Source organism: Necator americanus, chromosome III, assembly GCF_031761385.1.
Source record: "Necator americanus strain Aroian chromosome III, whole genome shotgun sequence".
Classification (NCBI taxonomy): Eukaryota; Metazoa; Nematoda; class Chromadorea; order Rhabditida; family Ancylostomatidae; genus Necator; species Necator americanus.
This window is the reverse complement of record NC_087373.1, coordinates 17,458,532-17,480,264: the sequence shown is the minus strand read 5'-3', so window position 1 is coordinate 17,480,264 and position 21,733 is coordinate 17,458,532. Positions and strand designations below refer to the sequence as shown.

The 21,733-nt window shown below is 41.8% G+C and overlaps 3 protein-coding genes across 6 annotated transcripts; 1 reads left to right on the top strand and 2 right to left on the bottom strand.

Annotated features, from left to right (window-relative positions):
* Positions 1–1,149: 1,149 nt before the first annotated feature.
* RB195_009907 (uncharacterized protein) lies at positions 1,150–18,997 on the top strand (the record flags this gene model as incomplete). Of its 3 annotated transcripts, XM_064190672.1 has the most annotated exons (42): positions 1,150–1,739; positions 1,864–3,834; positions 3,888–3,920; positions 4,219–4,321; positions 5,088–5,197; positions 5,740–5,902; positions 6,368–6,534; positions 6,597–6,678; positions 6,765–6,847; positions 6,951–7,052; positions 7,110–7,212; positions 8,129–8,263; positions 8,324–8,380; positions 8,436–8,534; positions 8,589–8,746; positions 8,876–9,056; positions 9,129–9,273; positions 9,496–9,650; positions 9,763–9,824; positions 9,902–9,986; positions 10,077–10,232; positions 10,431–10,535; positions 10,805–10,917; positions 10,975–11,047; positions 11,111–11,200; positions 11,342–11,410; positions 11,471–11,562; positions 11,627–11,704; positions 12,446–12,640; positions 12,704–12,855; positions 12,926–13,014; positions 13,166–13,234; positions 13,320–13,433; positions 13,503–13,694; positions 13,757–13,903; positions 15,904–16,175; positions 16,242–16,420; positions 17,206–17,328; positions 17,544–17,749; positions 17,971–18,135; positions 18,299–18,483; positions 18,871–18,997. In XM_064190672.1, the coding sequence occupies 42 exons, from the start codon at positions 1,150–1,152 to the stop codon at positions 18,995–18,997; spliced, it is 7,575 nt and encodes a 2,524-aa protein (XP_064048255.1). The 3 variants fall into 3 exon arrangements, with proteins under 3 accessions (XP_064048255.1, XP_064048257.1, XP_064048256.1); XM_064190673.1 differs by lacking the exons at positions 1,150–1,739; positions 1,864–3,834; positions 3,888–3,920; ... (1 more) ...; positions 5,088–5,197; positions 18,871–18,997 and adding exons at positions 5,589–5,662; positions 18,702–18,817 and having other exon boundaries at positions 8,183–8,263; positions 18,299–18,512; XM_064190674.1 differs by lacking the exons at positions 5,740–5,902; positions 6,368–6,534; positions 6,597–6,678; ... (32 more) ...; positions 18,299–18,483; positions 18,871–18,997 and adding an exon at positions 5,251–5,326.
* On the bottom strand, positions 18,930–21,041 carry RB195_009906 (uncharacterized protein; the record flags this gene model as incomplete). Of its 2 annotated transcripts, XM_064190670.1 has the most annotated exons (2): positions 19,081–19,095; positions 19,164–21,041. In XM_064190670.1, the coding sequence occupies 2 exons, from the start codon at positions 21,039–21,041 to the stop codon at positions 19,081–19,083; spliced, it is 1,893 nt and encodes a 630-aa protein (XP_064048254.1). The 2 variants fall into 2 exon arrangements, with proteins under 2 accessions (XP_064048253.1, XP_064048254.1); XM_064190671.1 differs by having other exon boundaries at positions 18,930–21,041.
* Positions 21,042–21,209: 168 nt separating this feature from the next.
* On the bottom strand, positions 21,210–21,704 carry RB195_009905 (uncharacterized protein; the record flags this gene model as incomplete). The annotated part of the gene is made up of 1 exon (XM_064190669.1): positions 21,210–21,704. One exon carries the CDS (start codon positions 21,702–21,704, stop codon positions 21,210–21,212), a length of 495 nt encoding a protein of 164 aa, XP_064048252.1.
* Positions 21,705–21,733: the final 29 nt, after the last annotated feature.

Genomic DNA, 21,733 nt, shown 5'->3' with positions numbered 1-21,733 from the left:
ACGTTTTAGTTTCGTGCGCTAAGATTTGGACCCTAATTTCAAAATCGGCTCCGTCGTGTTTTTGTGTTCTATGGGCACCTAAAGGTGTCCATCCTCGTAACCTATTCTTGCCGCTCAAGTGCTCTTTGATGCGGACATACAGCGGTCGTGCCGTTTCACCGATATACTCGTCGCCACAGTTCGTGCAAGAAATCAGGTAGATTACCCCGGATCTCAAGCAGTCTCCTGATCTACCTGTGGGACAAATAATACAGTTCGGTGTTGTACAGATGGTATCGTATAAACGATTCCGAACTAATTGATGTTTCAAATTGTTCGGTGGTATTTCAACGACCGAACAATTTGTGACATGAAGTGAGCGCTGCCATTAGGCGGTGTCTGAGGAGAGCAGACTTGGATAGCTCCGTTTCGGTCGTTGAAATACCACCGAACAATTTGAAACATCAATTAGTTCGGAATCGTTTATACGATACCATCTGTACAACACCGAACTGTATTATTTGTCCCACAGGTAGATCAGGAGACTGCTTGAGATCCGGGGTAATCTACCTGATTTCTTGCACGAACTGTGGCGACGAGTATATCGGTGAAACGGCACGACCGCTGTATGTCCGCATCAAAGAGCACTTGAGCGGCAAGAATAGGTTACGAGGATGGACACCTTTAGGTGCCCATAGAACACAAAAACACGACGGAGCCGATTTTGAAATTAGGGTCCAAATCTTAGCGCACGAAACTAAAACGTTGGCTCGAAAATCGCTGGAGGCATTTTGGATCCAAGCCAAAAATCCTAAAATGAACCGCAAGGGTGAATGTCTGTCGATAACGCGGGAACTCGCGCCATATCTCGAATGGTTTGTGCGATCCGAATGTGACATTCGAACCATTCGCCCTCGTGATCGATCAGTCAGCGGTCCATGCTAGGCGTCTCCGATATAAGGTGAGCATTCAGTGTAGTCGCTAAATTTGTGATTGAAAGTAGGCGTGGAGTCTATCAGTTTAGTTGTGGAGAGGTTGGTCGTTTGAATTGTAGATTGAATATCCCCCCTTTCAGGCTCTGAAGAAGGCGATATAGCCGAAACGTTAGCCAATAAATTTGTTTAACAACCTCGTGTACAGCTTATCAAACTCGATAATATAAATTCAACTATGCCGAGGTTCATTGAAAGTCGAACTTTTCAACTGCTTTGTAATGTGCCAGCTGAATATTATCGACTTGTGAAGGAAGCACTGTCGCTGAGACAGAAGATCGTAGCAGCTAGACAGTCAATCCACTTTCTCAACCGCTGCCTGCATCATAGTGTTACTCCCAACTTTATTGGGCAGAAACGACTACACAATCTGTGCGGGCTACCAGAGAACAGCCACCAAGTACGAGCAATTCAACAACAACTCCTACGCATTGTACTGAAGAAGAAGCGAGACGAAATGTACGCAATGATAAAGAAGTGTACGTCGAAGGAGCAGTATTGCGGTCAATACTTGGAAGATCGTCTCTGGAAGAGAATAGTGGATGGGTCGATTTCGATTTGCAATTCTATTCGATCTAACCTCAAGATAACTCTACAGAGAAAATTCGATTGCCTTTTGAGTAAATCACGAAGCGACAATGCACAACCACCAAATGCTATGACCCTTCCTGGCAGGAGTGAACGCGACACTATTTGTAACGAGGGTGTCCTATCAAATGTTTCTCGAGTGACCGTGTTAGGAGGATTCACACTCTCTGAGAATGCGCGGTCGGTTTTGGAATTGGGTCCTAGTTTTTTCTCCATCGCAGCCCATCTCAACTGTAGTTTTGCGCAAGATTACTTGTGCTCTACATGAAGTTCAAGATAGGCTCCGCAGAAAAGCTAATTTTAGCAACAGGGAAAGAGACCAAAGATCACTCAGAGAAAGTCTCGCGATACCTTTCCCGTGTGTGTTCTTTAAACAACAAATCGCTAACCCAGCTGTAGATGCGAAATTCCGGCTCTTTGCAAACGATGTATATAAAACGGTAGCTCGATTTCGTGAGAACAGAACTAAGTCTAACATTTCTCTTGCACAAAAGCAAGGTATTAAGGAAGTTCGAGAGTTGATTAGTTCTAAACAAATAAGGTTATCCACAAGTGATAAAGGTGGGGAGTTTGTGGTCATTCCACACCAGCTGGATATTGCAATAACAGAAAGACATTTGCAAGATATCTCACTATATCGTTTATCCTCCGTTAGTGAGTTCATGAAGAAATCTCGTTTTTTAAACGAGCAATGGGTTAAGGTAGCAAAATCCGCCGAGTTTCCTCCTTCTTTAATTGCTCGCCTTAAGATTGACCTGCCGACCTGTCCAGTGCTCTATCTCCTTATCAAGACGCACAAACTCCAGTCCAGCAGCGATCTGGCTTCCACTGACCCTGCTACATTCAAAGTAAGACCTATAATTAGTAGTGTAGGGGGTCCTACGGATAGGATAGGGTGGTTCTTAAACACAATATTTGCACAAGTATTGAGCCATATACCTGCCCATTTGACAAATACCCGTATGTTCCTAGACCACCTACGCACAGCACAACTGACAAGAGACTGTGTCATGGAGTCTTTTGACGTCGAAGCCCTGTATACGAATGTATCTAATGACTCTGCGATACAGGCTATGTTCGAACTGCTGAAAGAAAACATAAGAACCATCAATTTACACGGATTGTCAATCTCCCAATTGATGGTTCTTCTCAAGGCGTGCCTCGATTGCAATATCTTTAGATGGTCCGGGAATTACTTTGCACAGCTTAGAGGTTTAGCTATGGGGCAGAGATTGGCTCCCACCTTAGCTATTTCATTTATGGCCAAAATTGAAGCACCTGTTCTGGAACTACGTCCATTGTTCTACTCTCGGTACATTGACGATTGTTTTGTCATTTGCGCCACCCAAGCGGAGATGGACGAATATTTTGGCTTGTTGAACCGACAGTCCGAACACATAAAACTTGCTAGGGAGAAACCACAGGATAACTGGCTTCCTTTTCTGAACATCCAGGTTTGCATCTCAAACGGTACGTACCAAACGAAATGGTATCGTAAGCCGAGTAACAAAAACATCTTGGTTCATTTTCTTTCTGCTCATCCATTTCACATGAAGAAAGCTGTGCTTAACAACATGTTCCGCACGGCAAGAACTGTTTGTAGTGGACCTGAGGAGAGAAAGGAATCATTAACTTTGGCTCACGAAATTGCTGTTTCGAATGGTTATGAAGTCCGAACGTCTGAAACGAGACGATACCGAAGTGAACGAGCACGGCAAGTGGAAAACCCCACCACAGATAAGATACCTCTTTGCTTTCCTTACATCTCCGATGAAGTGAGCGCTGCCATTAGGCGGTGTCTGAGGAGAGCAGACTTGGATAGCTCCGTTTCGGTCGTTGAAATACCACCGAACAATTTGAAACATCAATTAGTTCGGAATCGTTTATACGATACCATCTGTACAACACCGAACTGTATTATTTGTCCCACAGGTAGATCAGGAGACTGCTTGAGATCCGGGGTAATCTACCTGATTTCTTGCACGAACTGTGGCGACGAGTATATCGGTGAAACGGCACGACCGCTGTATGTCCGCATCAAAGAGCACTTGAGCGGCAAGAATAGGTTACGAGGATGGACACCTTTAGGTGCCCATAGAACACAAAAACACGACGGAGCCGATTTTGAAATTAGGGTCCAAATCTTAGCGCACGAAACTAAAACGTTGGCTCGAAAATCGCTGGAGGCATTTTGGATCCAAGCCAAAAATCCTAAAATGAACCGCAAGGGTGAATGTCTGTCGATAACGCGGGAACTCGCGCCATATCTCGAATGGTTTGTGCGATCCGAATGTGACATTCGAACCATTCGCCCTCGTGATCGATCAGTCAGCGGTCCATGCTAGGCGTCTCCGATATAAGGTGAGCATTCAGTGTAGTCGCTAAATTTGTGATTGAAAGTAGGCGTGGAGTCTATCAGTTTAGTTGTGGAGAGGTTGGTCGTTTGAATTGTAGATTGAATATCCCCCCTTTCAGGCTCTGAAGAAGGCGATATAGCCGAAACGTTAGCCAATAAATTTGTTTAACAACCTCGTGTACAACTAAATAAATCCTTTACACTGCACATAACTATCTAAGGAACTTGAGCTTCCTAAAAATAAACTCACCATTACAACTATCTCTGATCATTACAAATTTCTGTATAATTGTTTTATGTCAGAGAAGCAGAACTGAAAAAGGCGACATCGTGTTGGGTACTGAGAGACCGTAGAAAACTTCATCTGTTAGATAGCTACACATTGCTTCGGCGCTCCTCCAACGAGGTCAGTTCGTTACATTGAAGATCCTCCTACTTGTTGAAATAGCTACGACGTACTTCAGTGGGGATCCCAGAGAAAAACGTTGAGAGTGGGTGCCGCAGCGCCGTTTTTATTAAAATTATCTGGGATAAATCCCGACAGAAGTGAAATTCTTGCATTCAGCGAAAAAGAGCACTTCCACAATAAATTTCATGAGTACAATTTTACAGCGTTGCAGAGAATGACGTTGTTTATACATGCGCAAAATTTGGTGTTTCTATCTTCCCTAGTTTTTTGCAACCTAGTTTAGAAGAATAGTAAATTTTTCCCCTTATCTTGGGTTTTTCCCATTTAGCTTTAGAGGGAACTGAGATACCCAGATAGATAAAAATTTGCAGACAGGGGCTTTCCCTAACGCTCTATCAGAGGACGGTGGGGGATTTTTTAATCGCGCTACCGTAATCCCGGAATGAGGAAAATTGTGATAATTCAGATTTTTGGCTGAAATTTTGTGTGACTTCAAACAACATTCAGTATCTCAGCGCATACCTTATAAAAACCCATTCAGCTTGGAATATGTCATAAGAATATCCTAGCAGAATCTTGTTTTAATTTCCTCACGTTTACTATCGTCCTCCTAAAAGGAAGCTGAGAAAAAGCTGGGGAATTCTCCAATATCATTCAAATAAACTAGAGCACCTCTAAGTTCGCTGATTTAACTACTGTACAGTGAAAAACTTTCTCTACAAAAAGCACTACTACCTTCTTGTCTTACTACTTGTCTTTCTAGGTCTTTTTGGGACCAAGTTGTAAATATTCGGGAAGATTGTACCCCGACTACACGCCAGCTCCTGCCCCTGAGTGCGAGTCCGTTTTGACGCGTAAGGAGAGGAGTGCTCGGTGAACTTCCAGGCGCCGCAATTAGTTTCACGGCACCAGTCATGCACCTGCAGAACGAATAAGCCATATGACACATGTATTCGTGTTCATTTCGGTATCTGTGAGCAGCGCAAGGAAGAGGATATGTAGATATCTTTTTAATTATTTGGATGGGTCAGTAGTTAGTAGTTCTCCAGATTTTTTTATTTGTTTGCCACTTTCGCAGTGGATCGGACGGTATTGTGCTTACTTGTGAACAGTTGTGGTCTTCTGCCGTCTTTTCCGGCTCAAAGCCTTCTATTGTGTCTTCGTGTTGCTGCTTTCTTTACATAATAAATCTTTGTATGAGTTACATTTCTTGCAGGCTACTGAGGTGACGATGTCGGTTATGAGCTAGGGATCCAAATCCTCAATGACTCAAAGAAACAGAAACAATCGACGGAAAAGTGATCCAGCTCTGCCTTTTCGCCCAACGCAGGAGAAAGTGTTAGTGTAGCTCCTGGCATATCTCCACTAAAGGTGTAGAAGCTTCTTCATTCGTGTTTATATCTTGAAACTTGTAGAATTGTAGCAGCAGAGCTGCCATGGGGTGTCCCCAAGGTTGTTCCAGTGGTAGCCCTCGACTACGGCCTTCCGACTGGCTCGTTTGCTGGACAATCCGTTCTCATGGATTTGTTCAGTCTTTTTGAAAGAAAAATACAGACCGTTGTTGAAGAAGAACCCGTTGTAGGTTTCTCATTTGTTTTATTTTCTTTGAAATAGGAGTACTATTGAGTGCTCCCCTCCCCCAACTACATTTTTCCCGATTTGCTCTTCTCGATTCTTTTCGCCACGCTTAGAGCAATTAAGGTATCGCCTTGCACCGTAACCAAGTTTTTTGAGAAAGCCCGCATAATTTGTTTTTCTGATGATTTTCGTACTTGTGCCTGTATCGATCTACTGCACAATTAGTATTATCATTCTCTTCTACTTTTGCTGGTTTGGTTTGGACTGACATGGATATCACATCTGATAGAGATCTCTTAAAAGGACCCTCTTCAGTTTTGGACGGTTAGAAAAGGGATCCTTATCACTTGAGCTGCATCCCATGAGCCAAAACCCCTTCAGCTGAGGGGGTTCGACTCCTCCCTATCGCACCTATGCTTTTAAGTGCAGCTAAACTTCGCTTCTGGTTATGAGTTCCTTCTTCAGGAAAAACTACTTAACAAGTCCCTACAACGTGGTGGTGATCCTTACTTCGATAATCTATGCCGTACTCTACATGGGATAAGTGAACTCTGTTTACCCTCTGTCGTTAATGCGCTGATTGGATGGCATCAACGCTCGGAGTTGAAAATCAACGAGAGTATGAACTCAGCGTTAGTTGACTTGTATTACCTATTTCTTAATCACGTCATAACTTTGACTAACTAACTTTCAGTACTGATAATCGTATTCTTATGAAGAAACTACTGGCTGTTAATTATTTGTTTTGTATAGTGCTTATCGAAGTTCTTCCACAGGTTTTTCTCTTATCTTATTCTTTCTGACTTGGCTCCGCCTTTCATTCAAATGATCGTATAGGGTTGTAGGCCTCCAATCATTCTAGGTTGAGTTTCATCTTTGCGCATGTGAACAACAAGTGAAATATCTGCTTGACAGTTCATTCCATCAAGTTCAGTACAAAGATCCGTAGGTTTTTCATTGTCACACATGCAAATGTTTCTGTATTTTTGAAATTTTGACTCGTTTCTACAAATGTTTCGGATGTTTCTTCCAAAATTTTATCATATAGGGCCACGTTGGGCGTCAATAACACAAACAGTCTTGTAGTAGCAGAAACCTATGCTGAGGTCATTGGAGTTTTGTCAGAAACCCATTTTACACATATTCATAGGTATGCTGCGCTGTCTCTTCCGTATTCTGCTCGTTATTTTGTACCTTTAATTTTAAGGCAGTTCATTTCTATCTTAACCGATTTGAAGAAAGACAGTTCAGCAATGGTTAGCCACAACATGATCTCACTCCTAATGGCGATGAAATTCGTAAAAATAAAGGTGGGCACATTGCTTAAAAACCTCAAGGTAAACTATGTCTTCCAGAAAATACGGTAGTGTGGTAGTAATATAAGACAGGCACACATATGCTGTTTCAGATCTCCATGACTCAAATATCACTCCGATTTAAGGACATTTTGTTATTGTTATTGTTTTTTTTTACTTTACAAAAAGTGTCCTACTTCCTGGATATGCATTCATCTAACTTGATGATCGTCCGAAACTGTTTGCATCCTTCCCTTAGCTCGAGGATCTTCTCAGCTCTCTGCTAAGAAGTAGTTGTTCCCATACAGGAAAGGTTTGGTACAAAGTGTGTACAGTACCCGAACGCTTTCATGTTATTTGTAAAGGCAGGATTTCGAACAAAGCAGACCTGTCAGTCACTTTTTTTGGAACAGAAAGTCTAGTCTAGTATATTCCATTTTCGTTTGTATCTATTCTTTTCTTCACTTCTTTTTAAGAAAAACATGAATTTCATGTTGTTTGAAAGCTGAATGTTCGATGACAAATTCAGTTGTAAGTGGGATGCAGAATGTAGTTCCGGAGTATCACAGCGCAAGCATTTTACTGTCTGCAAAAAAATTATATCCGTGGAGAGCACTAGACTTTTGCTTTTTGCTAAACACTAACTTTTATCAGTTGCTTTTTACAGTGTACGAGTGATGAAATGAACGCGTGTAAAGTGGATTAATGACGAAGCTACCCCGAAAATGTACATAATTTCACCTGAACAAATGACGAAATCCACTTTATACATTTAAATTTCATCACTGATACAGGCGTAAAAACTTGTCTCGCCAGGTAAACTGTATTGGTCCGGTGGTTCTGATCCATCTGTTTTGGGATTTGTAAGAGGTGTCCGTGTTTTCGCTGTGGTACTGTAAAGTACAGCCTAAACCCCGTTGGTCATTGAAAGAATTCAATTCTGAAAATGCTGCCTTCAACTTTACACTCGCAGATCTTTTTAAAGACTAATCAAGTGGACGATTTCGAACTGGGGATAAAGTTTCTAGATGACCTGGGTTCGTTTCTGCTTGAAGTGAAAGATAAGGTTGGTGCGCCAAACGTATTTTTTCTTCTATTTCCTCCTTTAATATTCCATAACATTCAGGATGTGAAGCACGCTGTGGCTGGTCTGCTCGTTGAAATTCTTCTTCCCGTTGCAGCGGTGCGAATCCTGTTTTTCATTCTCTTCGTTTTCGGTTGTAATTAACTGTTTCCAGCAAATAAAGCGTGAGGCTAATATTCCTGCACTCATCACTTTTGTTAGCAAGTTATATGGGCCCACAAATGAATTAGCCTCGAAGAAGCAGCATAAGCTGGTAATAATGCAGTAGCATTCCAATTTTTGAATAACCTATGATACTGTGTTTCAGGCTGCATATCCTCTTCTTACGTGTCTCCTCTGCGTGAGTCAACGTCAGTTCTTCCTATCTAATTGGGTGCCATTCCTTAACAATGCTCTTGCGAATTTAAAAAACAGGGACTCTAGAATTTCCCGTGTAGCTCTGGAGTCTTTGTACAGATTATTATGGTACGTTTCTTCCGTGATGGCTTTCATAGCAATACATGACTTCGTTATGTATCTTCTGAAATTGTGAATTTACTTGCAGTTCTTACGAGTTTTTCTATATTATTTATCTGAGAATGTAGTTTTTTCTAGGGTGTACATGATACGAAACAATTGTGATGGGAACTCGGCAACTCGTACAAGGCTAGAGTCAATTTGTGGGAGTTTGTTTCCGAAGGGAAATCGTGGTATTGTTCCACGAGATGCACCGCTAAATATTTTTGTTAAAATCATCCACTTCATTGCTCAGCAAAAACTGGATTTCGCTTTTAAGGTGAATTCTGCATCTTTTTTATGGACTGAGTAGTTAAATCTTCCTATTACCATCACAAATCTTTCCTTGCAGGAAGTGATTTTTGATCTCCTTGCCTGCAATCGTTCGCAAAGGTCTCTTTACCCAGAACGAATGAATATCGGAATCAGAGCTTTAATGGTAATTGCTGACGGACTTCAGCAAAAGGACGAACCGCCTGCTATGCCAAAATCTATGGGTAAATGATTTATTCTGAAGCATACTCATTTTTACTGGATACATTTCATTTCTGTGGTTTTCAATGGCACATATGATGTGAATGATTTATGTGTTTTCTCTGTAACATTTTTAAAAGTGAGGTTTCGACATTTTTTGAACCAAATGAAGCTATCTTTTATTTCTGTCTTCAAGAGAAATTACTTCTACTGATAGATTTTGTTTAATTTTTTTTTTCAACTAGGCCCGTCTGCTAGTGGAACAATACAACGTTTGAAAAAGAAAACCTATATCACTCGTCCATTGACCGTTGATATTGCTAGAGCCATAGGACTCGATCAGTATTACATTCCTTGTCGGAAAGCTTTTGACACGATACTGCGTATCCTGGATACTCAGGTTGGCTACTTTCTAAGAATTTGTATTATGCGGGTTTCCCGCTTTCCTCCTATCTTTTACATAGATTTATCGCAATACGTTTTATTTATCGTAACGTGTTCTTCGTGCCTAGGTTGGTCGCCCATTAATGATGACGGCAATACAGAGGGGTAAAGAACCAGATGAACTCTTAGGGTGAATATTTTTTCTATCCTTTTTTTTTTCATTCTATCTATTACTTCTTGAGCAAACAACGGTATAAAATCTTATAGAGGAGAAGTGAAGCCGAAGTTAGATCTGTTCCGAACATGTGTGGCTGCAATACCACGGCTGCTTCCGGAGCCTATGACTTACACGGCATGCTTCGAGATTTTGTTATCTCTTTACATTATTTTATTATACTTATTGTCGAATTTGCTCAACTCACTCTGACTTTTGCATTTTCAGGACTTGATAGACATATTAACCAGAACAACAGTTCATGTTGACGAAGAACTTCGCACCATGGCTGGGAACACTCTTCAGAATATGCTAGGGGAATTTCCAGAGTGGAGAGAGCATATAATTATAGCGGAAATTACTCTCCTTCACAATCAGCTAACGGTAGGCAAGCTTATTGTCGCTGAGTTTCTTCAACCGGGTTACTGCGACTCATCTGCCGCAACAACCGTTTTTTTGACCCGCACTATCTCTTTAGTTTGCCCTGCCCTTAAGGGTCATTGCGGTTACTCCGTTGAAGACGTACGCAGATTGTAAACTCCATGCAAAGTTCAGTGGACGTTTCTGCAGTCAATTTTTCAGGACTTCTACCCAGCTGTTCTTGACGAAGCTCTTCGGCTTTTACATCAAATGATAGTCACTTGGAAATCGGCTGCGTTGCAGGAGAAAAAGAAAGAACAAGAAAAGGTTATTGTGTTATTCAAAAAGATATTTTTCTCTGGTACATTTTCAGTCTTCGTCGAGTTCGCTATTTTTCTAACAGACCATTTAAGTTGTAAGTGCACCAAAGAGTTTTTGGAGGTAAAAATAGCATTGGGAAATTATGCTTAAGTTTTCTGTGTTGCTGCCCTCAAAACCCATGAACCCCGTCCATTTCCTCAGCAGTCACATACCCTAAAATGCACTTGTACGTGAGGTTACCTTCTGATCAAAAGTTATGTGTCATATTTTTGAAGGATGTTAGCTGTGAGAACAACGTGCATTCTGCTCCTCCACTTTATGTGCTAAATTATGCTTCTGTTCTACATGCTGTGGAGGGTTTCGCTCTAGTTATGTTGTGTCAAATTAGGTAAGGCAATAGGTATTCTCCAGTTAAAAAGTATTATATGGTTTACTCGATTCACAGACCGCAACCGAGGAAGATAGCCATATCGTTGCTGAAGGAGGTGAAACAAATCATATCAATCTTGTCACTCGATGTGCGTTCCATTTTCTAGTGAGACATTTTTGGATTATTATTGTCTTCATAGTTTGTTTTGTAGAACGTCGATGTGCCAGTCATCACTGTGCTTGATGAGGCTACTCCGTATGTTGTTCGTAAATACATCGAGCACGTGCCTATGTATGAAAGAGTAAGCCCTCTGCTTGTTGTTGTTGTTTTTTTTTCTGAAAAGTATTTTTTTGAGAAAAACTTTCGACGGGATTGACGTTCTGTGGATTAGATTTTTTCCTGAAAATATGATGTCAGAGGCCAAAATGAGAGTATTTTCTAGATCAGTTGGAATATGGATTTCACGTCAGTCTGTGAAAAAATTGCTGCAGTTGACACTGACATTTGCCTCGTAAGCTTTATATTGTGAATTTCTTCTTGCGGTTTTTATTTCAAAGGCTTTATTTTGAAGGTAAATAGTGACAAGGGAAACGAGTATTTCCAATGGGATCCTTGGGCGTGTGCTCTGAGTGGATATGCAGAGAGAAAGCATTTGCTTATGCGGTGCTTGTTTGCCGGAAGTTTCTGAGCTACTGAATTGTTCAAAATTAAAGAGAGGTACGTTCAGGTGCCCCTCAGCTATCGCTAGTGCTTGGCCGGCACTATTCAGCCGTTTGCTTGCTGTCAATGCGTACGTAGATCCGAGGTCAGTCATTCATGCTAGTGTGGTTTGCCAGGTTTTTTTTAAAAGGAACTCTTTTTTCCCCATTGATGGATAATCAGTGAAAGCGCAGCAGTGATTGAAGTAATACTCTTAGTTATTTTAAATAATTTCTTCTTGGAAGTGTATATCCAATTAAGGTGGGTGCAAAACACATACAGTTGGTTTGTACGCTCGTATACGTTGAGGTGTTATAGAGAAAGTCGATTTCAATGCTTTGTAAGTACATGACGGCACATCCAGTACATTACATTATGGCTTGTAATCAGAAGCATGTGGGAGAACTACCGTTTTCATGTTAGCTCGCATTTCATTGTGCAGTTTTACTATTCTCTTTTCGGTCTCAGGAAAAAAAAGTCATAGAAAAAACTCAAGGATACGAGATGTACAGAAAAATTAAGGAAGTCTTTAATAAAATACTTTGATATTCAGATAACAGCTACTTTCCTCCATTTAATTCCGTTTTAGTTGTCTCATCTTGAGTTTGTTCTCCTGCCGTCCTGCGCTCTTTGTAATGTGCTTTCGCTCATCACTACGATGCTTGACAAGTATCAACGTTATACGTCTGGTTGAATACACGTGTCCAAGAGTATATCTCTACAAGTTTTAGCTCTTAACCCATCATCTTTTCAGTGTCTTTTTACAATTCTAGACATTTTCTCGGCATGGCACTTTCATCATTTTCTCGCCACTTACCATAGCTTCCTCAATAACTATTTGTTGCAGTAATCCACAAAACGAAAACCGAGCTTCTCTGCTTCGTGGTAGCAAGAGCAAAGGATCATCTGTGTGTGGTGAAGCCCTTAGTCAAGAGGGTTGTCTCTCCTTGTGGCAGAAGTATCTTGTTCTATGCTGTGCATTCGCTCCATCGCCGAACAATGTCAACAGTTTGATATCTAGAAGTTTCAGCCCTACCTCATCGTAAGTTGCTTATGTTTAATCTCTGAAACTTAATTAATGCAATACAGAGGTGTTTATTTGAAGAATGGAGACAGATGTGCTAAGAAGTGTGTCCTCGTCTCTACGGGCATCTTCACGTATTCCCTCCAATGCCTCACTGTCGCAGTTGTTCACAAAAATCGCTGCAATGCTACGCTGGGAAAATATGATTGATATTCGCGATAGTGTTGTTCTCGGTGACTTCTTGCTGAATATTCATTCTCCTCGATTTTCACTATCAGTAAGTTGAATACGTTTATTTTTCAGGAGTAGGATCAATGAGTGCTGCAGCATTTGAGACATTTTTCGAAGATCTGAATCAACGTGGTATTTTGCGAGATGCAATGGAGAAAAAGGTGCTTGAATGCTATAACATCGATAGACATTGATGGATAAACTCCAATTTGTTAATAATTGGAAAGTTCGATGAGTTTGCCTCATTGCAGCTAATGGAACTCTGCATCGATAACCAAAGTTCCAGGCTGAAGTGCATATTTAACTTTTCAGGTAGAGACAAATCTCAGACGTCGTAAGCGTAAAGATCTTTTGCGACTGCAAATCATCCGCATAATTGAGGTCCTTGAAGATTACTACTTTTCTGTTTTGACTCGGTTCATCTTTTCTCTCTTTTTACGTCTTCGCTAATGCGCTGCCCATTTAGGTGGCCGTATTTCGTGGTTTACTGGAATCCACAATGATTGATTGTCTTGGCAGTCTGAGTCCACTGATTCTAGATTTCGTTGATACAATGAGGGCAAATCTTGAAAGTGACCTGGTATGCACTTTTTTTGTAATTTTTGTGTTCGCATACATTTCTTTCACGTCCTCTATTGTTCAATCACAGGACCGAGATATAGCGGTGGTTACTATGATGCGTCTCCATTTTTCCAAACTTGTCGCTGTTATTATTGATAGCGTGAATCCTGAAAATCGTGCAAACCTCATTCCGGACGAGAAGAAGCAGAGCCTTTTCTACCTGTTTATTGGATGGTGCAGTCGAACAATAGCAGCCGACAAGAAAAACCGTGAAAACGATGTAATGATCAAGAGTAGATTTTTGGAGAATTTTCATTCTCCTCTGCATTGTTCTATCTTTAGGTAGGATCATACGTAGAACAGAAGGCAGCTTTGGCAATGACTCGTCTTCTCAGTTGTGGGAGAATATTTGAAGCGCAAAAATCTATAGGTGAAGACGGCTATTTATACGGCTGGTTGGAGAGGCTCGTGTCAAGTGCTAACGCTACGGTATGTCAGTTATAACAGATACAATAAGTAGTGTATTATTAAAGTATGGAACATATGATATAATATTGGGACGAAGAAGTTTGCATTCAACGTGATCTCTTTGCTGCCAGTGATCAGTGGTCCGCAGTTGTTGTAAATATTAGGATGCTTAGCGTGAGTGACAACAGGAAATAAGACAGTACAATGAAGTTTAACGAGGATGCATTGCTTGGAGGTTATTAAGTCTTTTTCCACGTAATGTACGAAATTTTTTGAGAAAATCAGTTCGAATTTTCACAGACCAATCTACAAAGAGGTGATCCCGATGATTCCTTGCCCGTATAGATCAAGAAAATGCTCCATTCCTGCGCATCGCAGGGAATCGTTTTGTGTCTGCTCACCGCACCCGATAAGGTTTTTGTCCTCTACCATGTAAAAGTTCTCCCACAACTACAAAAATAAGCCACATTAAAACACTAGGTGAAGTGAGAACTTTGGCGAGCGTATTTGACTATGTAAGCATCTTACCGGGTCATACTATGCAGCGATTTCAAGTTGACATTACGAGAACAAAAACCGAAAAAGATCCTGGTCCCATCGTGGTGAGCCGCCCCAAGCGATCACTAAACCTTGATCAACGGCCAAGAAGGTTTTGCTATGTGTTTTGTTACAAGGGAATAATCTATTATGAGCTTCTCCCATCGGGCCAAGCACTCATTTCGGACCTCTACTGTCAGCAACGGACTGAAGCAGGCGATCGACCAGAAACGACCAGAACTGGCCAATAGGAAAGGTGTTGTGTTCCATCGAGTTTACGCCAAGCTGCACACGCCCTTTAAGACTCCTTAGAAGCTCCGAGAGCTTGAATGGTTGGATCTAGTGCAACCGCTGTATAGTCCACACCTGGCACCGAGCGACTTTCGCCTTTTCAAACATTTGCAAAATTTTCTTTATGGTACAAAACTGGCTCCAAGAGAGGTTTGTGAAACTGAGGTGGCAAAGTTGTTACCAATAAGGGCGAGGATTTCTTCAATTGCGGAATTATAAAATTGCCATCAAAATGGAAAAAAAAACGCATCGGTTGACAAAATTTACGAAACGGCGGATATTTGATCTAAATCGGCTACTACTAACTGTCTTCATTTCATCATTGATGATAAAGCGAAAAGAACGCCAATGACTTTTTACTTCACCTAGTGATTCTGCTGTATCAGAATAGTAAGTAATTGCTCAAGATATTAGTAATAATTAGTAGCGGTTAATCCATATAACGTAGTTCCATTTTAACGTTGTTATTATAATTAAACTTTGTGAATATTAATGATTTTCTTGGATTTGAGTTGTTTTCACAACGCAAAGGGCCTATTTCCATAGATTTTTAGATTTCAGATGTAGATTTGCTTTATTTTGTTTTGTACTTGAAGTCTTTTGAAGTGCTGGTGAAAAAAAAAACTACAGTGATAGTAGGTGGGGTAATAGGTAAAGACGGTCTTTTTAAATCAAAAATCTTTCGAAAAAATAAGTCAAAACTTGGATTAATCCATTCTATTTTGAAGAAATGAAAACTTCTAACTTTTTAAAAGCTTGCTGAAAATATAAATTATTCAAGCTATCAAAAGAACGTTAAGAAGAGTTTTTTTAATAGCTAGAGCGACTGCTTCTAAAAGAGATGGTTGCATGATAATCAAAGTCCAGAGGTTCAGCAAATAACTTCTGAGCTCCATTTATCTCTCTGTAACAAAAAGGTCGTCTGCCTCTGTTTCTCATTGAAATTACTAGGACCCTGTCTTTTCTTCTGTTGTAATTTTTCATCCATTAATAGTTGTTGAATGTATTACTGCGATTGGTATGCTTTATTTTGTTGTAAAGCTTAATTTAGGGGTTGATTTGTTTCCCATTTTTCATCAGCTGTTAAATCTTCTAAGAAAGTCTTAACATGATATTTTCCTCTTCCAAATCCATCGACATTCTTTATTCTGATGGATTTGTTGGAATCGCTCGACAAAGCTAGCTCTTTTCAGATGCAGAGCGAAGTTGAAGAAATGTTGGCATGGATGTTGGAGCTGAACGAATCCAGTCATCTACTAGATTGGCTTATGGCGCAATGTTACTGTCAACCTAGCCAAGTAGCTGCAAAATGTTTCCGAGCTCTTGTTCGCGTATTCTCTCGGCGAGACTTCCCGTGCGAATTCATATCCCTGTTCGTACTTTGCCAAGCAATGCTAGGCGATGCTAGCGTCGCAGATGCTGCTGTTCACATGATCGAGATCCTGAAGAGGCAGTTCCTAGACAGGCACTTTTTTTTGCATTCTCACGTGTTTAGGTTAGAAATTGTGTTTTCTTAGTAGTTCGATTGCAGCACCATGCTTGTATCACCGCAATTGGCACCAACTGTTGGAAATATCTCTTCTCCTCCTGTTCATCTGAGATCTCCCGTTGTTACAAGTTCGCACAGTCACTGTTTTCCTATGGATCAACAAGCTGTCTGTCGAAACCTGGCAAACTCGTATCCACATCTCACCATCACGATATTCAGCGGTAATATATTACATCTGTTGCAGTTCTCATTTTCCGCTTTTTTTTTAACGAACCACTGCTCTTCAAACAAAGCTGATCAGCGAATCAGCGAAGCTGCATTTATTACATCTTGCACAAGCAGCGGTTTTGTTTGAATGTTTTAATGTAATCTAATTTGAACTTGATGTGATCTGAGACTAATCGTTGTTCTCTTTTTTAAATTGAGCTAATTACAGCAATTTACAGTTATTTACAATATTGCTGACGTTTAGAAGAACTTCCGAGCATCCTCGATTTTCATGTCCTTTACTTCGCTCTGTAGCTTGTTTCGTTGCACTGATGTTTTTCGAGATCTTCCTACAAATATCAAATATCATTTCGAATAGTTGTAGAACAGAGGTAAGCCGGAGCGAAAATTTCTCTAGTTTCAAAGTCTCCGTAGATTTGGGCGGCTGGTCAAATCTGTCTTACATGACCCGTGACACACAGTAAAATTTATGGCCAAATACGGAACTGTTTTTCCATTGACTCTAGAGTGATATCATCTGTCAATCTTAGCATTCCACACAAAGAAAATCTATTCCCTGAGTCCTGATATCATTGTTCATAGGCGCAAATCAAACGCAACTCTTTCCCTTTGTCTTCTTCATCGGCGAATTCCTTTTTATCTTAAAGAGTTGTTCTAGTTTTATGACTTTCCCCAGTTGCCTTAAAAGTTTTCGTTTTTGTTCTCATGAAAACAGTAAAAGTTCTACTGAGTGGTCTAACTCCTTAAGTATGATTTCAAAAATTCTCCATGCTTTTAGAGGTGTCGTCTCGCCTCGAGGGTGCACGTAATCAAAATCAAACTCATTTGATTGCGCTGTTGTTGCCATGGGTTGAAAATATCGAGTTGGTTGATGCAGTAGCAGGAGAAGATGCTTGTGAAGGTTAGGATTTTTTGCAATGGCATTATTTATCAGTTCTACAGTTGATTTCCGAATATTTTTAAAGATTTGTTTTGTTCCGATTTTGACTTCGTATGATCCTCTTACTCCTTTTCCTATTTTCATGCAATACTGCCCAAGCTTATTACTATTTTTGATGTTTTGTTACACTTTATACGTTGATATGTGTTTCAATTGTGTACCTTCTATACATTTAGGACCTCGAGGATGGGGATCCGAAGAAGCAACACAACTCCTTTTGAACAATCTCATGTACTTGACGGTGTGCCTGGCAGCTGATCACGAACGTGAGCTAGCAGAACTATGGCGTGCGCTTGCTTTATCGTTCCCGGCGAATTTGCCAGTTATTCTTAACTACATTTATGTTGTCACTGTTCTATCACATGAGGCCCTCTTACCATACGTGAGTTCCATATTTGAGAGGTTTCGGGGTAAAAAGTGTTTCATGGTAAACTTGAATGTCATTATTCACTTGATGGAAAGTAGGCCGATTTCTTGGTTCATGCTTGTGAATCGAGAGAGATTGAGATTGAAGAAGAGACGTTTCTTCCGCAGTTCAACAAAACGTTATCAAAAGGATAATTCTTGAATTTTATTCTCCTTTTTCTATATCAATAATTGTAGGCGAAACGTGTTTGTATAATGCTGGCCGGTGTTGTGGGTAATCGTATTTCTGCACTTCTTTTGGAACAGTTGTCTACGTCATCTGACAGCTCCCGTCTCACTCTCGAAAGATCTGATATTCCTCCTTATTATAAATGGAGGGATGAAACAGCTGACTTTAAAAAAGTGGGGTATTTTCTTTTCGATAATCTTCTTTTTCAGTTTTGTACAAAATATACTCGGATATTGTCATTTATCATATATTTTTTTTTTCACTGCCAAGTATAAGTGTTAGTTTCTGTAAGTTCTCACGGAGATTTTCACTGCTGTTAACCACGCACCTTTGCAGGACTCCGTTGTGGAAATAAAGTCCCCAGTGCGAGAGTCACCGATTGGTGATCGTTTCTTAGGTGCCTCTGATGATGCTGTTAAAGAGGGCGTTCGTCTCCTTCCTATGCCTGCATACGGAGGGTATTATTCGAGGCTTTGTGCATATTTACCACCAACCACGCAACCAGTACAATTTTTCACAAGGTTTGCAACGTACCGATTCTTTAGCTACGGTTGTGCGATACTGTGCTTATATATATATATATATATATATATATATATATATATATATATATATATATATATATATATATATATATATATATATATATATATATATATATATATATATGATTTACTTATTTGACTTAATCGGCGGGCTGATGTCATCGCCTGACGCGATTACCCGCATCTTCGCCGAGGTGTGCCGTCCTTGAACACAGCTCTGCCCAACCTTCTCGATCTTCTGCGAGAGCTTGCACAGAATCAATTCATTCGTCGCTATTCCATGTTCTGCGAAACCTTACGTCTCGCCTGAACTGCCTATCCACGCCGAGTGTCCTCAGGTTCTCTTTTACCACCTCAGTCCAGAACTTCCGTTTTCGGCCAGGTGGCTTCTTCCAGCTCGAACCCGACGAACTCTTCAGAACTCATTGGACAAGGCGATCTGCCGGTCTCCTTAATATATGACCAAAGAAGCGAAGACGATTTACTTTAGCCGCTTTCGAGGGCGGTGCAAGATGTTGATATCTTCCACGTGTCATCCGCCGGTAAACCACATCAATTTCTGCGTAAAGATCTTCATTGTGGCATACCCTAGGCCAAAAGTAGCCAAGTAGCCGTCTAAGCAGCTGTCGTTCCGTGCAGTCAAGCCTCTTCATAACCGTTGATGGTGCTGCCCAAGTCTCCAATCCGTACATCATGATGGGGCGAATTGCGGATAGGTAGACTCGCAGCTTGACTTCGTTGGTGATGGGGGTCGACCACAGACATTTCGTTAAGGAGTTAAATGCAGAAGTGGCCTTAGCGCATCTTTGCTGAACATCTCTCTCGTAGCTGCCATTGTTCTTCAGCGTACAGCCTAGGTAACAGAACTCATCGACGAGTTCTATCGGTTGTCCGTCCACCCTGATTCCCGTTCGAGGTCTCGAAGAGATCCACATCTGCTTGCATTTATCAGGGTGTAGGCGTAGTCCGTAGGCTGCAGCCAGCTTCGATACAAGGTTGACAACATGCTGAAGTTTCGTACTGCTTTCCGCGAATACAACAACATCGTCGGCGTACTCGAGGTCAGTCAAGGGGTACCCTGATGGTGCTAAGACAAGGTCGGCAGGACACTGGTCGACTGTTCTTCGCATAATGTCGTCGATGGCGAAATTGAATAGGAAGGGTCCTGCCACCGCTCCTTGTCTTACTCCAGTTACCACTTCAAACAGTGTTCTACATCCGGTTGGTGTTCGAACTGCAGCAGTTGTTCCTTGATTCATGTCATCAAGCAAGCGAACGAACTTTCCTGGTACTCCATCGGCGCGAAGCGCGTTGAAAAGACGGTCTCGGTGAGGAGAGTCGAAAGCGGCTTCAAAGTCCAGAAACGCTAGTTGCATTGGCTTCGAATACCGCTGCCAGATTTCGATCACTCTCCTGACGATGAACACCTGGTCAATCGTAGATCGGCCAGGACGAAAGCCAGCTTGCTCGTCGCGCGTTGTTTCTTCGCGATGTTTAATGAGTCGGTCCAGGATAATGCGCTCCAGTACCTTGTACATAACACGCAGCAAAGAGATTCCTCGATAATTCCTTGGGTCTGTGACGAATAACTTCTTGTGGAGGGGAATTATGATAGCATGTCTCCACGAATCAGGTATCCTTTCGTTTATCCATATTGAACGGATGATCTTTGTCATCTCACGAATCCCAGACGGAGGAAGATATTTTAGCATTTCTGCGCTAATCCCGTCGTCTCCACCAGATTTTCCATTCTTCATTTTTTGAATACAGACCAGGACCTCCGACTCGGTCGGTGGCTCCTCGTTAACCGCATATGTCGGTCTATGAACGTGTTCGAGTTCAGGAGCTGACGGTGCTAGCCGGTTCAGCAAGGTCTTGAAGTGTTCCTTCCAAATTGGAAGGGTTGCTTCACCGACAGCTACCCCATTAGCAGTGCTGAGGACATGGGAACATCTTTTCATTTTGCCGCTATACTGTTTTAGTAGAGCATAGGCTTTCCGCGGGTTCCTGTCCTCCCACGCCTTCTCAAACTCCATCGCTCTTGACGTCCAGTCGTTATCGCGGTCTTGTTGCAGTTGACGACGCAGCTTCCTTCTAAGACGCTTTTCCTGGTTGAAGTCACCAGCACTGCGCGCGACACATACAGAATTGTATGTGGATTTTGTTTGCGCAGATGCAAAGGCAAAATTCTTCCGCGACAATAGAACCGGAAGCGTTTCCCTTGCAGCGTCCTGGATGCACTTTGTGAAGGAATCCGCATCGGTAAGCTTCTTCCTGGTCCGTACTCCAACATGAATAGACACAAGTTGGCGGAATTTTCTTCTGCATTCATCGTCTTTCAGACCTGCCATGTCGATTTTCGGTTGAAGAGGAACTCCTCGGTTTCTCTTGTGGAACCGTATCTTGAAGCTGAGAAGAACTGGACGGTGGTCAGAGTCGAACGCGACGTCCCAAACAGCTCTAGATTTTCGGATATCCGACTGAGGAATGTTCCTCGCCAGAACGTAGTCGAGCTGAAGTTTAAGAGTCCTCATCTTCCGCTTGCGCTGCTCTTCAGGCGTTAAAAGGGTTGACCCCTGCCAAATGGGCTGATGGCGTCGATGATTCCTCTTAAACGTGGAAGCGATAATGAGGCCCGTCTGTTCGCACAAGTCGACCAGACGGTCACCGTTGTCCGACGTGCGCTCCGCTGTATAGTACCATTATCCTAGCACATCGGATTGCTGTTCGAGTCCCATCTTCGCATTTGCGTCGATTCCGACAATGACCACCTGCTGGCTTGGTATTTTAGACATCAGCGCATTGAGTTCATCATAGAAGGCGTCCTTACTGTTGTCCTTAGCGGTTTCCGTAGGTGCGTGAGCACTTACGATCCAGAGTTTGCGTCCTCTGCGATCCCGCAATCGTAGAAAGGCACATCTAGACGACGTTGAGCCAAATTCCTCCACCAGGTTCTTGTAATCGTTCCTCACAGCTATCGCGCAGCCACCTACTTTGTTCTCATCAGCATCGCCGCAGTATATGGTGTAATTTTCGATGCTGATGACGGGCCGATCCCTCATGCGTGTTTCCTGCAGTGTAGCAAAAGGCGCACAGAGATATCGCAAAAGTCTGGATAGAGCGGCTTGTTGGAGTTCACTCGATAGTGTTCGGCAGTTCAGCGTGACGAAACGAATGGTTGTTGCCAAAGATTCCATGCTCCCTTCAGGCAGTTGACCCTTCAGGT